Consider the following 14494-nt stretch of genomic DNA (forward strand, 5'->3'; position numbering starts at 1 on the left):
AATGACATCTCCCTTTAAGATATAAGGCCTTGCTGCAATGCTAACTATATTGATATTATGCATGCTGGTTGTGGCATGTATACTGCATTGTAGCGCACATTAGTTAAAATAAATATTTTCAACTATCTTCGTGTCTCTGTCAGATCTTACTGTGGACAAGTACGAGAGTGTAAGTGAAAAGGTATGTCTTGTTACCGCGATTCCTGAGAGATCTGGGAGTGTTGTGTTCTGGGGTGTTTCATCATTGGTTTCTCTGTTTGTGAGTAGGAGAGCAAGTGAAACACTAGAGCTAGCCGGTCCTGGGCTCGTGGGTACTAAAGCGGTAGGAAGGCTTAGCCCCTATACACAGAGGTCCCATAATCCTGCACATAGTTCTGTGTATGTGCAGAATCTCTGCAACACTGGGGCATGAACCAGATGAAACAGTATTCTCAATCTCTTCCTTCTATTTTTTGGTCATCACCTTTCTCTGGTGCACCCATGGTCCCCACACACAGAAGTGCATGAGGTCATACCTATGCCCCCACTGGCGGGTTCTCTCTGGGCTTCAGGTTGGCCTCTTATTGCTGAGGCCTTAATGACGCCATTGCACAGCCCATCGAGGCTACCACCTTCGGTTCCAGCTTCTAGTCTTCCGACTCCAATGTCGGCATTGGGCTCTTGACTGCTGGTGCCGCTGACACCGATCGACGCGCCCACGGACGTCGAGGCATCGCCTTCTCGGCATGAACCGTCTTCAGTTACGGCATCAGATGTGGCACCGATGGAGCCAATCATCTAAGACTCCCTTCCTCTGGTTTTTCCTTCTGAGAACCATGGTTGTGGAGAAACTATGAAAGGTGTGGTGTGTCCCCCCTTCCATTTTGGACACGGTTCCACTACTTGTGTGATGCCAGTGGCTTAGAATCTTCTCCAGCCTCCTGTCTCCTCCTGGTTTGGCAAGTTTCGCTCTGGGGCCATGCTCAAAAGAGTTTCAGTTGTACTGGATTTACAACTTCCTTCTGTGGCATTGTCAACAGACTCTTTACTTGGCATTCTGCATCCTGACCAGTTTATCATAGAGCCTAGCCTTCCTTACAGTGACTTTCTTTTCAGTATCCTGTTGGGTGCTTGGGCTACGCATGAAACAGGGCTCTCTGTGGATCGCTTTATTTCTCACAGGCATTACCTGGCCCTGGAGGATCCCTCCTGTCTCCTTAGACATCCATCTAATCATAGCTTTGTGGTACAGGCTGCTTTAGCCAACCAAAAGTTGATGTTATCCCTCTTGCCCCTCCGGAAAGAGAGGCCAGTAAATGTTATGCTTATGGTGGGTGTATTTTCTATTTTTCAAGCTCTGCCCTTCGATCTCTGAACACTTCTTGTGTCCTTTCCCACCTCTCCCTCACCTTGTGGGACTTAGGGGAACGCCTCTTGTCCTCCCACGGTGGTATGGATACCAACGATTCGGTTGGTCAGGCTGGGGTCTCTTCCATAGCTCTGCGTTGGTATGCATGGTTGCATACCTCCAGGTTTTCGGAGGCTGTGTAAACTAGCTGTGCAAAGTGGTATAGGGTGAGAAATAGGGTAGTGTATTAGATATGCTAACCTGCCTTTTGCAGTGACTTGCCTTTTGATGGTGCTTCTCTTTTTGGAGAACATGCTGACTCAGCTTTACACCAGTTCAGAGATAGTCATGGTGGTACAGAATCTTAACTCTGTTCTTGTGATAGGTTTGTTGAGGACAATTTGTTTTCCCTTGTGTAGGCTCTTATCAGCCTTCAAAGGGTGGAGTACTTCTCTCCCTTACTGCGCCTTGATGCCCTTTGGGCTAAGTTTGCGCATTATAAATATACTTTCATTCATTCATTCATACTGGGTTACACTCAGGTATGGTGTTTCTGCTTGGTGCAGGTGCTTTTCTTCTGATTTATGCTGTCAGTGACAGATTTAGTTTCCAGCCATCTGGAACATATCTTACTTCACGGTCTTGTGGGATCCGGTTCTTACAGCTTCTTTTTGCCACTTGATTTTTTCTTACAGAGTACTTACTCTATGGCAGGTATTCTGTTTATGTTGTACGGATGCACTATAGCCCTGTTCCCTGTTCTTCAGGGACCTTATTCTGTATGACTTAGGGGCATTTTGTGAGCTGCCTCTTCACTTAGTATCCCTTATAGGGACTTCAGCTTCATCTTTTCTCTGCTCCTTATGTCCATATGGGTGATAATGGTTCCAGAGGCAGGTAGACACTTTGGCCTGGGTAACTTTCGTTCCGGTCTACGACTCTCTTCAGTGTTGACTTTCTCTCTGTTCTGTTTTACTCTGTTGGACACACAGTTTTTCTCCTACTCATCTTTGTGTACCTTATGGTGTATTCGTTTTCCCCAATGCCCTTGTGCTATTGGCATTTTTTTGGCATATTAGTTCGAATTGCGCCTGGGTACCACTCTATTGTGTAAATCCTTTTTCTACTTCATCATGTTCCTAATGTTTATCTTCAGCAATCTGGTGTTCTTGTATCTGTTCTTACCCTTTAGGTGTTCTTACCTGCCTAATTGGGCTACCGCCAATGCTGTTGCTTCCTGCAGGGATAATTTTTATACATATCTGCCATTGCACCTGTGCGGTAGCTGTTGCATCTGCCATTCTTTTCAGTTTTATTCCCCTGAGACACAAGTCCCCTTGATTGTATTGATTAATGCCTGGTATCCTTATTTCATAGGATGCTAGATTTCCCTTTCTTTCCTGTATCTATCCTCACTCCACTGCCTTTGTGGTGTAATTTTTTTCTATGGAAGAGGTTCTGTTTATTCCCCTTTTTTGTGGGTCTATTTCATTTCTTTTTCTTTGGGCATATCATATCTTCTCTCAAGGTTCTATCCAGAGGTGGTCAGGTTACTTACCTGTTTCTCATGCTTCCATGTGTTAGACAATGGGTGATTGTCAAAATCAACTATATGTTGCCCTTAGTTTCTGCCAGCCATCTGTTTCACCCTGGCGGTCTTCTTTTTATCCTTCTCCTTCCTGGTAGACTTTACACATGCTGTTTATTGTTTGCTCAACCTGTTACCGCCTGCTGGCATCCTTCCTCAGTTGGTGGCATTTGTTCTTGGACGGTTACCCTTGTTTCCTGTAGTGGGCGATGCCTTCCACTATCTACTCTTGTATTGCTGTTTTCCAGCTTGTCTTTCTGTCTCCACCTCTGTTACTATCTTAACTTCTTATTTTACAACAGTGGGTTGTATCATCTCTGTCCTTCCCTGTTCTCCAGTGTCCTTCATTCCCCCACTTCTCGTCTTCCCACTTACTAGCAGATGATCTAGGTTACCTTCGGAGGAGAGGATATACTTTTGCTGTACCCTGTATAACTTGTGTGTCTGCAGGAATGTCTTTGTTTTTTTGGGCATACTTCTCATTATATACAATTATTTTGGATGTATATGTCTCTGCAGGTACATACCTATCTCTCGAATCGATTGCTTGTAGATTTTGTTTACTTCAGGTATATAATCATATGTATTTTGCACGTAGACTTGTCTGGCCATCTATACGGTATCCTTAGTTGCATTTTATCTGCGCCCTTCTTGGTGACCTGGTTCAACCTTCTTGGTTGTACCTGTCTGTATCCTTGCTTCTCTTCAATAAAAATTTCCATTACACACTCTGGAGGATGCCTTATATATCTATCAAGGTTCTCACTATATGAGCAGTTTCTTACCATTATTGTTGTTTTTCTAGCCATTCTCTTCAGCATTCCTTGCTCTCTCTTCTCTTTCTACATCATTCTATGATTGGAGGTTCCCTTTTTTCGAATCTGTTTCTCAGGATAATTACCTCGACGATCGGTGGGTGCTCTTTTTCGTTCTCTGTGTTCGCTGCAGCTGAGCACACTATGTATGCTCCTTCCGTTTGGTTTTGAGCCTGGACTCTACGGACTATAGTCCTTCGTCCTTTACATCTCCAAATCTTAGGTTGCATCTCTTTTGGGGTTGTCTTTTACTGATTCAATACCATGTTTCTCACGGTTTTATAGCTTTCTACAAGATTTCCGTAGTCCCTCCTGGAGATCAGTCCTTTCAGTGAACATCTTGCTTCACCCGTAATTTTTGGGATAATCTGTTCCCTTCCATCTGTTGACTGACTTCTCCTACTGGTTCTCTTTTCTGAGGTCAGTTTGCAGCCCCTCCTCCGGGGATGGTGTTACATGGGTATTGTAATCTAAAATAAGGAATCTGTAGCTAAATGTCAGTATATGATGAACATGTAACTCACCTTCGGTAACGCCTTATCTAGTAGAGACAGGATCTAGCTGCAAATTCCTTATCGACCTACCCATCTTCCCCGCTCTCCCAACTGAGGGTCCTTTTGTCTCCAATAACTCTTCCTTGCACACTACTACAGTTCTTTCCCTTTGGCACACTGTTTCCAGAAACTGTTTCTTTAAGTGGCTTCTTGTTGTTGGTGCACAAAGACACAGAAGAAAGTGACATCAGCGTGTCACATTCAGGAAACGACGTCGCTACGGAATCGCTGGGGAGGATTCTAAGATAGGGAATCTGCAGCTAGATCTTGTCTCTACCAGATAAGGCTTTACTGAAGGTACATAAATTGTTTGTCAGCCCTTTTGGCCTGTTTGTGTTTTCCTTACCATCATCCTTGTGTAAACCATTTTTGTGATGCGGTTCATAAAGGTTGTATACACATGTTTCTTCCCATACTGTTTGTGATGTCACTGGGACTTTTCCTTGTTCTTGACATTTCAAATGTGTGCACCCTTCAAGTCAATGCATAGTTGATTTTGGCTTCTTCTGACTCTAATGACTGTCTTCCTCATAGTGATCACCTAAGCTCATTGTGTTAGTGAACTTCAGGCACTCTCAGTGCAACTGCCATACTCCACCTTTTTTCCAGACACACTGATGCTAAGCCCCTGGGCGGCCTTCTTGCCTACATCTTGACTCCCTTCCATGATGCACAATCCATCACCTTACTAGCTTTCTTTTCTCCTCCTCACCCCTCCAAAGAGGACGAGAGGCCTCATCTGTTGTGCCTCAAAAGTGCTTTAACCTGTTATATTGATCATACCAAGGATCATTGGGTGGGGGGATCAGCTTTTTGTGGGGTTCCCCGGCGTAAAGAAAGGAAAAGCTGTATAGAAGAGGACTTTGTCTAGGTGCCTACTTCTCTGCATTAAGATCTGCTGCTCACTGGCCAAAAAGCAGCCTCTGGAAGGTCCAAGAGCATATTCCACAAAGATACTGCTACCGCTGCATTGGCATGCAAAGTGCCTGTCCTTGATATCAGCAAGGCTGAATCAGTGCACACATTTGCAAAACACTTCTGCCTTGACAGCCAGGCGCAACGGAAGTGCACTGTTCCCATTCAGTCCTGCAGGACTTTTCTGCCTAAGTCCACTCTACACACCCTCCACCTTTGGGAAGTCCTGATTTGGTATCTATTCTAAATGTGAGGACTCTGGAATTAGAAGTATCCTTTAGAAGAACAAGCTACTTACCTTTGGCAATGCTCCTTCTGGTGAATATCCTAATTGCTGATTCCTCACCATCCTCCCACCACCCCGTTCTGTGAAGGGCCTCCTTTAACATCTCAAAAAGATCCCAAGTTATAAATCTGCACACTGGTACTGACAATTGTTAAATGATCTGCTTCGGAGGGCGCTGGAAGAGCCAAGCAAGAAACTGACGTCAGAGCACTGGGGTGATGCTCATATTTGGCTGATGTCAGCGTACTTTAGAATTGCTGAAAGTTTCCAGGGCTCACTCCAGCGAATATTCTAAAGATGAGGAATCTGTGGTGCGATAGAGCACTCATCAGAAAGAGCGTTACCAGAGATAACTAACTTGGTCTACAGGTGCATACTGATGCTGCATCTGGGAGCAGGTTTGTCAATAAGTGATGCATGCTTCCGTGTATTATACAAATGTTTCTGCGCGCCTCCTGACTTGACTACTACTGCTTTCCAAAATGTCTAACTTAAGCATTATAAGAAATTAATGTAGATGTCCGTAGGTTTATGTTTTGTATATAAATGTTATGTTCCCCTTCAAACTGCAGAGTAATTTATGCATTTCCGTTTGCTGACCTCTTCCTCGGTGGAACAGTGGCATTTCACTTCCAGTCCTCAGAGGGCAGTACAACTTACTGCCTTGTGTAGCATAGGCCCCTCCTGTCCCTGAGGTGCGGGACTGGGGTCACTCTTCATTCATGCCGCACATTCGGTCATTATTTATTGCTGGGGGACGCCTCCATCTTGCATTGCGCCGCTGCTGCTGCCCTCGTCTTCCCCCAATCACTGTGACTGTGAGGGCTGTGCTCTCCGGGCCTGTGCCGCGCATTTCAAGGGACTTCGCCTGGCACTTGTCGGGGAGCAAAAGTTTTATTTAGAAACATGACCAGCTTGTGTCTGCGCCGAGGCTCGCGTAACAAGATACGTAAGATATGCGCGGGGCAGCGTGTCAGAAGCTCACTAGTGCTGTTGGCACACTGCTGTGTCTACAAGGGGAAAACCTAACATGCGACTCTGAAATTCGGAAGATTTGCTTCCAATAAACGTATTTGTGATGTTCAAGCCGTTGATGGCCATGGTGGTCGCGGCTGCAGCTTCAGATTTCGGTGCGGGCAGCGGGTCCGACGACGGCAGCGGCAGCGTGGATTCCGACGACCTCCCGGACTGCAACTGCGATGTTTCGAGGCAGGCACTTGTTTCTTTACCTTCTTTCGCTTTTGTTGTTGTTTCAGCATTTCTTGCGTGCTGGTGTGCGTCTTCATTATGCAACATTCGAATGTGTGTGCTGCTGAGTTCGCCTGTGGTATTTTCCGGGAGTGTGGTAAGCCGATGCCCCGCACTTCGATTCATTAAATGGCTGCATGTAAACATCGGGGTTTTTTCGAAATCCCTAACAGAGTGTTGACATTTTGTGTAAAGCTGCTTTTGCTTTCATAAAAGCACTGCAAATGAGAGGAACTCCGCTGAAAGTGACAGTTCAATAAACAGGCACGTTGTTCTCATATCTCCATTAAAATGCACACTGTCTAACAAGCTGGATTTGTATTTAAAACCAAGTTAAGCAGAGGGGGTGAGTCTGCAGGCAATTGCCCTGCGAAAATACTCAAATAGAAAAATGTGAGTGAAATGTCCAATGTCGTTTTATTTAGCTCTTACAACAAGAACAAGAGCGTTACATAAGAAACGCGAGGAAAGCGGGTTTCCTTTGCCAAACTATGCTGGACGTTTGTGAAGGCAGAAGAAACCAAGGCCATTTAAAGTAAAAAAAAAAAAAAAAGATGGTAACGAAGCGGGTGGATATACGCACACACAAAACAGTGAGCACTGTAGACATTAGGTGCAAAAACAACCTTATTCGTAACAGAAAAAAGGAATAGGTGCCCTCAAGCACCCGTAGAAAATGGGATATGATTAAATCAGCGATTTCGGGGGGATTTATGTTTTAGCAATGTTTGCATACCATCGATTAAGGAGCCTACACTCGAGAAAGGAAAGTGACGTTTGTATGTTTTTCCTGTCGTCGTTACACGTGGGTGTCACACAACGTGGAGTTTTACTCCTAGTGTTCAGGGGCCGAAGGAGATCTTACCCATTCAATGGAAAGCACCCCCGGAGCGCTGTTGTAACGTGAGTTGTTGTGAACAACAGTTGTTTCGTAATAAGTTTCGCAGATCATATTTCAAGTTCGGCTCGTGTTTTTCTCGAGTACAGAACACGCTTCTCTTTCAGTCTAGCTATTGCCCCTGATAAGTTTCAGTTTTATACCACACTGTTCTTTACCTCCACATTCCTCTGCTGATCCACGTCCCTGACAGAAAGCAAAACAAGCATTGGCACAGCTAGCTGGTCCGACTTATGCTGCCAGCCTTTTGACTTTGTAAATCTTTTGGCTTTGGCAGTGCATGTTGGTTTTTGTAAAAGTTTATTGTTTGAGACTAACATTGACCTTAACCCCTTTCCGTGGCGCCCCACTGTCTCCAAGACAGTCAATGGATTCAGTGGTGTAACAAAGCTATAATAAATCACAGTGAGGATTGCTGACAATATCAATTCTTTATATTTACTGCAGAGTTTATTATTTGAGTGATAGTCAGCCCATAGCTGTTCCCGAAGCGGGCAACAGAAATGGAAGACAGAGCCAGGGTTTTTTTCCTGCTATAATGAAATACGCTGCAAAGGATTCTGAATGTGTAAAGTTATTGTTGAAAATACCTCTACAGCGTTTGACCAGAAGAGAACTACAGAATGGGAAGAGGCGGCAAGGGAAGGACGTAGCGTTTCAGGTTTCATATGATTTTATTAGATAGGGGCATTGTTTGGCCTTTGTTTTGGTTTGGCAGAGAAAAAAGGCTGAACCAGAAAGTCCGCAGTTTATTTGTGTCACCAAATTATGTAAAAGGGGTATTGAGGGGCATCTCAGAATTCAGCAATGTATGTAGCATTTTACGGTACACTTTTTCCTGATATACTATTGAGACCCCACCCCCTCGTCCATTAGAGCGATGTTCTTCTGCCTGACATGCGTCACGCATCTGTGGTGCATGCTCACATGAGTTGCAAGGCCGACATCTTAGAAAGGTTTCTCCATTCCCTGGTTTCACTCGCTATCTCCTTTCTGGGCCACCCCTAGAAATCTTGTCCACACAGTATTTATTTATTTGGATTTTAATATAAAAAGTAATGTAATAGTGGTGTCCAAGGACTACCTGGCTGATGCATCAATGTGTAGATCAGAGCATCATGGAAAATAGCATGCCCACAAGTATCATCTAGAGCCGCTGTGTGAAGTAAACGGAGTAGTAGAGGAGGATGAGGATTCCAACTTGAATGTTCAAAAGGAAAGATTGCTCTTAAAGTTAATTTATCTATCTATGTGGAATAAATAGAAGAGTAAAGGAATTCTTACTACTTTGCCTCCTCTGCCAGATATTTTGTAAGTCTTCTTGTAGTGTCAAAAGTTGTGAAAAGTTTTAGGCAGATTTCTCTCAACAGCTGGAAGGTCCCCTGCGGGTCGAGGGCCAGACCCCCTAGGATATAGCGGCATGGATTAGCAAATTTAGCGGCACAAAAATGGAAATTTAGCGGCACAAATATGGAAATTTAGCGGCAATTTTGCGGCATTTTATGTGGCCATTTTTCCTACAACAAACACAGATATCTTAGTTTTTTTGGTTATTTAACAACATGAAACTATGTATATTTGGTTTCTTTACAATGTAGACACTTTGGGGCAGATTTACAAGCACCTTGCGCTGCTTTTACGCCGCCGTTGCGTCACTTTTGTGACGCACCGGTGGCGCAAAAGATGCACCATGGTGCGGGGTATTTACTACGTGACGCATCTCCCAGATGCGTCACGTTGCAAAGCCCTGCGCCAGAAGAGGCGTACCATTGCAGGTCAGTTTGTGTCTTGCAATAGCCTTAGAGCTTGGTGCCACTGTAACAGCTGCACTAATGATGGCTATACCTATCGCCCCTTTTATTAGTAAGCACGTTAAATAGTACAGTGTATTTTGAACACGACCTGATATCCCACCGGATGCCCGTTCGACAGACCTAACCACTAGAGAAAGAGCAGTCAAAACCGCCAAGTGGTCACTTGTTAAACAGTAGCGAACTGCATGTTGGTACTTGTAGTTTCGTTGCAAAATGTCAGCCTGCAAATCGTCTCCGATTTAAAAGCGGGGACTGGTTGAAGTTGACACCCATGACATGGGGCCACTTGACGCCCGTGTTAAATTTCTCGCCTCTAGGATTTTTCCCATGGCTCACTCCCAGGGGGAAATGGTCTGCAATAGGTGAGCTCAACCCTCTGACTTCATCCCTTGTCCAGCGCGCCTCTGCAGATAACCCGTCCCGTGTGCGCCTCAGCTCTCTCGGCTGAGTGGTTCTGTCTGTTTATCTTGATGGACAGACATCTCTGCACGGCGCTCCGTCTCCAGGCCAGCGAATAGGGTGACCAACTGGCATTGGTGCAAATTCAGGACGGTGAGTGTAACAATTCAGGACAAAGGGTCAAAATTCAGGACACAAATTCAGGACAGGAGCTGAAAATTCAGGACAAAACTTCAGGACAATAGGTACGTTTTACAGACACATCAGAGGTCGCGCAATAGTATATAAGTAAGCCCAGCCATTTCCAAACATATTCAACCGTTTGCAAACCTATCCATCATGTATCCTTCCATCTATCATTTCACTCATCCATCCCTTCATCCATCCCCTCATCCATCCTTTCACTCATCTCCATTATCCATCCACCCTTTCACCCTATCCATCTGTACACTTAATCATCCACTCTTCATCCCATCCATCCATTCACTCATCCATTCAGCCATTTACCCTTTTACCAATCCAGCCATCCTTTCACTTACTAATCCTTCCACCCATCCACTATTTTAGTCATCCATCCATCCTCCCTTTCTCTCTCCATCGACCCTTTCACTTAGCCATCCTTCCTTCCATCCATCCTTTCACCCACCCATCATCCATCTATCCATCTGTCCTTCCCCTCATCATCCATCCTTCCCCTCATCACCCATCCATCCTTTTCCCTCATCATCCATCCATCCATCCTTTTCCCTCATCATCCATCCATCCATCTACCCACCCACTCTTCATCCATCCATCCTTCCCCTCATCATCCATCCATCCTTCCCCTCATCATCCATCCATCCTTTCACCCGCCCCCTCATCATCCATTCATTCCCTCATCATCCATCCATCCACCCTTCCCCTCATCATCCATCCTTTCACTCACCCCCTCATCAACCATCCATCCATCCATCCCCTCATCATCCATCCATCCATCCTTCCCCTCTATCCATCCCCTCATCCATCCATCCTTCCTCTCATCCATCCTTCCCCTCATCCATCCATCCTTCCCCTCATCCATCCTTCCTTTCATCCATCATCCATCCTTCCCCTCACCCATCCATCCATCCTTCTCCTCATCCATCCATCCTTTCCCTCCATCCATCCATCCATCCATCCTTCCCCTCATCCATCCATCCTTCCCCTCCATCCATCCATCCATCCATCTCCTCATCCATCATCCTTCCCCTCATCCATCTTCCCCTCATCCATCATCCAGCTACCCTTCCACCCATACATCCAGCTATTTATATTTTCTCTCCATCCTTCCCCTCTCATCAATCCATCCATCCTCTCTCATTATCCATTTATTCAATCTTTCATTCATCCATTCACCCTTTCACTAATTCATCCAGCCATTCACCCATCCCTTCACTTACTTACTCGCCGACCTTTCCATATTAATTTTGAGCTGAGCCCTTTTGAGAAGAGGCCCATCAAGAACTTCACCCTCGCTGCAGGGGCCGTTCCAGGACTGGGACAGAAGCCACCCAGGGCGGAGACAGGATCCACCACAGGGGGGACAAGAGCCATCACAGGTGTAGGTGGACTGGAGCCACAACATGGGGGGACAGGAGCCAACACAGGCGGGGGGTGGACTGGAGCCACCACATGGGGGGACAGGAGCCATCACTGAGGGGAGGGCAGGAGCCATCACAGGAGAGGGAACAGGCTCCACCAGGGCGGGCACAGGGGTGGGCATGCAGTATTCTAGTATCATCTTAGGCTCCTCGCCCCCTCCTGCACAAGAAAACGAGAAGACAGGCTCTCTGTCCAAAATGCCATCCCCCACTGTGATGTACAGTACTTACAGGATATACTCTAAGAGAACTGATTGAACTGATTTTCCTCCATACTCTGTTAATCAGTGTGGGTGCGATTGTGCCATTTCTGTATTTTCTTAAATTATAGACTGCATGTTTGAAGAACCGAGGTTTGCTTACAATTTAGTGACAGTAATTACGCTCTGTGAAGAGAACCACGTGCTGCCTCGGTGTAATCAGGGGTGTAATCTGGCCGAGTCTCGGATGTTTGGGGCCCTGGGTAGAAATGGAATGTGTGAGCCCCCCTCTAAATAGCAGAGACATGACACATTCAGGGCTGTTTGCATGTGAATAGATGTCGCAGCTCCTGAACCTGCAGCCCCTCCCTCTCAGTCACCTTCGAAGCACCTCTTAACAGGTCATCAAGGGCTGGAGGTGTGAGGTTTGCCATCCCACTGTGACGCTTCAATGCTGCTGAGTATCTGAGGAGCTTTGGTGCAGCATCGGAGTGAAGAAGGGAAGTGGGTGGGAAGTGGGTGCAAACTGTGCCGGCTTTAGGGTGGGGCAACCGGTGCCCTGTTAAAATGACGGACAAATGGCGTCCGTTAGCAAACACTTCCTTGTTCGAATGCTCCATGAATGGTGTGGGCAGACAAGCGTGGCAGTGAAGGCTGGGCGTGGCGTAAAACTCAGCACTGGATGTCTTTGGCTGCTAGCCCAATTCACAGGCGATAGCCACATAAAGCAGACCCCCCAGGATATAGCGAAAAATGCAGCGATTTCTACAAAAATGCCGATTTCGCAGGCATTTTTGTAAAAATCGCTGCATTTTTTAAAAAGTGCCGATTTCGTGGCAAATCGCGAAATCGCGATATCCTGGAGGGTCTGTCCAGCGCAAAATACAGACAATTTGGCCTGGGAAGCTTCAAAAACTCAGACCCAAGTCAGAGCCTTTCTTGGCTTCACTGGGTACTACATGGGGACTGTTAAGGGTTATGGTACCATAGTAGCACCACCAACCGAACTCGGCTTCCAGCAGCAGAGAGGTTATCTGGACTGAGCAGGGTCAAAAAGCTGTTGACACCCTGAAGGAAGTTTTGTTGTCAGCACCTGCCCTGAAGGCTCCCAATTTTAGTAAGGAGTTCATTGCCCAGACACATGTTTCTGAACATAGGTTTGTCCCAGGTTGGCCAGTGTGTTTATCTCTTGCTCATTCTGCAAAAAGTCAAAGGACTACCTGGCTGATGCATCAATGTGTAGATTAGAGCATCATGGAAAATAGCATGCCCACAAGTATCATCTAGAGCCGCTGTGTGAAGTAAATTGAGTAGTAGAGGAGGATGAGGATTCCAACTTGAATGATCAAAAGGAAAGATTGCTCTTAAGTTAATTTATTTATCTCTGTGGAACAAATAGAAGAGTAAAGGACTTCTTACTACATTGCCTCCTCTGCCATGTATTTCGTAAGTCTTCTTGCCATGGCAGTGTTAGAGGAGGGTAAAGGCTGGTCTTCCACTTAATCAAGAGGTACTATAAACGAGATTATGCTTAGCCATTCAGGGTTTCTGTTGCAAAATATCCCTTTCAACGGCTTGGGAAGTGGGCGTTTCGATCTCAGCTTGAGAATCTGATCCTCTGGACAGAGCACATTGGGCAACACCGTTAGGCTGCTGCTGCCTTCGGAAGTCTTTAACTTTCATCTGTGGAGATAGCCACTCCTGAAGGAAATAGGCGCCGAGGTATATATTCAACCAGGATCGCTATGCATGTATCATCACAGAGGGCTTTGGAGCAGGAATTCTCATTGCAAAGGATTGGTGGTTGCAGGATCATGACTGACATTGAGATGAAAACATTTAATCAAAGTCATCAGCCTTTCCCTTCTCCTGATGACTTCAGTGCCCTCCAAAGCAACATAAGATTTGGTGGGCTTTCTTTTCAGGTCCACCTCATGATTCATCAATGGTCCCTGCACCTGCTTTTCAAAATACTTGCCTAGGGTGGTCCTACTGGTTCGTCTTTTGTGGACCCCAAATATTCCCAGAGGCCTTCATTTTCAGCTGGCTTGTCTGCATCTTTGACTTCCTGCTCATTCTGCTCCTTCTTGCCCTCATAAGGATCATCAGGGAGTATTTTAAGATTGTGAGCTGGTGTACTTTTGTTGTAGTACTTTCTGGAGAACTCTTAGTCATTTACTCAGATCCTGTTGATTTTCGATGCACACTTTTGGACACACATAAATGTAGTTATTGTGGATGTGTGATCAGTAGTCTTATTCAGTCTGTAAGAAATGTCAGCAAGCCCTAACTCACAAATGGTTCTCTTTAGAGGCATATGCTAACATGTTTTGCATTTTTCTGTTTTTAGTACCTTGGTCATGTTGCCGCCCTTCTTTTGCATATTACCCATCCTCACGCCTTTTGAGTTACAAGCTCTTTGGAGTGTTAGATGCTGGTCCCTTTCATTCATTCTCTGCTCAGACCTCATTAGGGACTAATACCAGCTGTCCTTATTTGTGGCGCGCTCATGCGTCAGCCTCCTCTTAGGTCGTATTGACGATTGCCAGGATATAAGACTTGGAAGCCATTCCAAGGTCTAAAATATGTGAACGACAATGGAGCCAGGAAAAGTAACTGGTTCACATTAAAGACAATAAATACAGTGAATACAAATGCATGGATTACAAAAGAAATATTGCAAACAAATATATAAGGTGCCCACACAAGAATTCATAGTTTTTAAATTATTATTGTAAATAAGTTTTACAAAAACACACAACAGAGAAAGTAAAATATATGAATACTTATTGCTCAATGTATTACACTAACCGAATACTTTTTGGACATTA

General features: G+C 45.4%; 1 protein-coding gene across 2 annotated transcripts in view; it reads left to right on the plus strand.

The window, feature by feature from the left end:
- Positions 1 to 14494, plus strand: part of SYNE1 (spectrin repeat containing nuclear envelope protein 1) — a 2319318-nt gene that overhangs the window by 2099385 nt on the left and 205439 nt on the right. The window contains exon 1 of one of the 2 annotated variants that reach the window (XM_086926874.1): positions 6508 to 6694. The exons of the other annotated variant lie outside the window; for it this stretch is intronic. Within the exon in view, the coding sequence (XP_086783000.1) occupies positions 6564 to 6694 (131 nt within the window). The 5' untranslated portion in view covers positions 6508 to 6563. Of the gene's footprint in view, positions 1 to 6507; positions 6695 to 14494 lie in introns of those variants that run through there. 2 annotated transcript variants of the gene reach the window in all.

This window comes from Lissotriton vulgaris, chromosome 6 (assembly GCF_964263255.1).
Source record: "Lissotriton vulgaris chromosome 6, aLisVul1.2, whole genome shotgun sequence".
NCBI lineage: Eukaryota > Metazoa > Chordata > Amphibia > Caudata > Salamandridae > Lissotriton > Lissotriton vulgaris.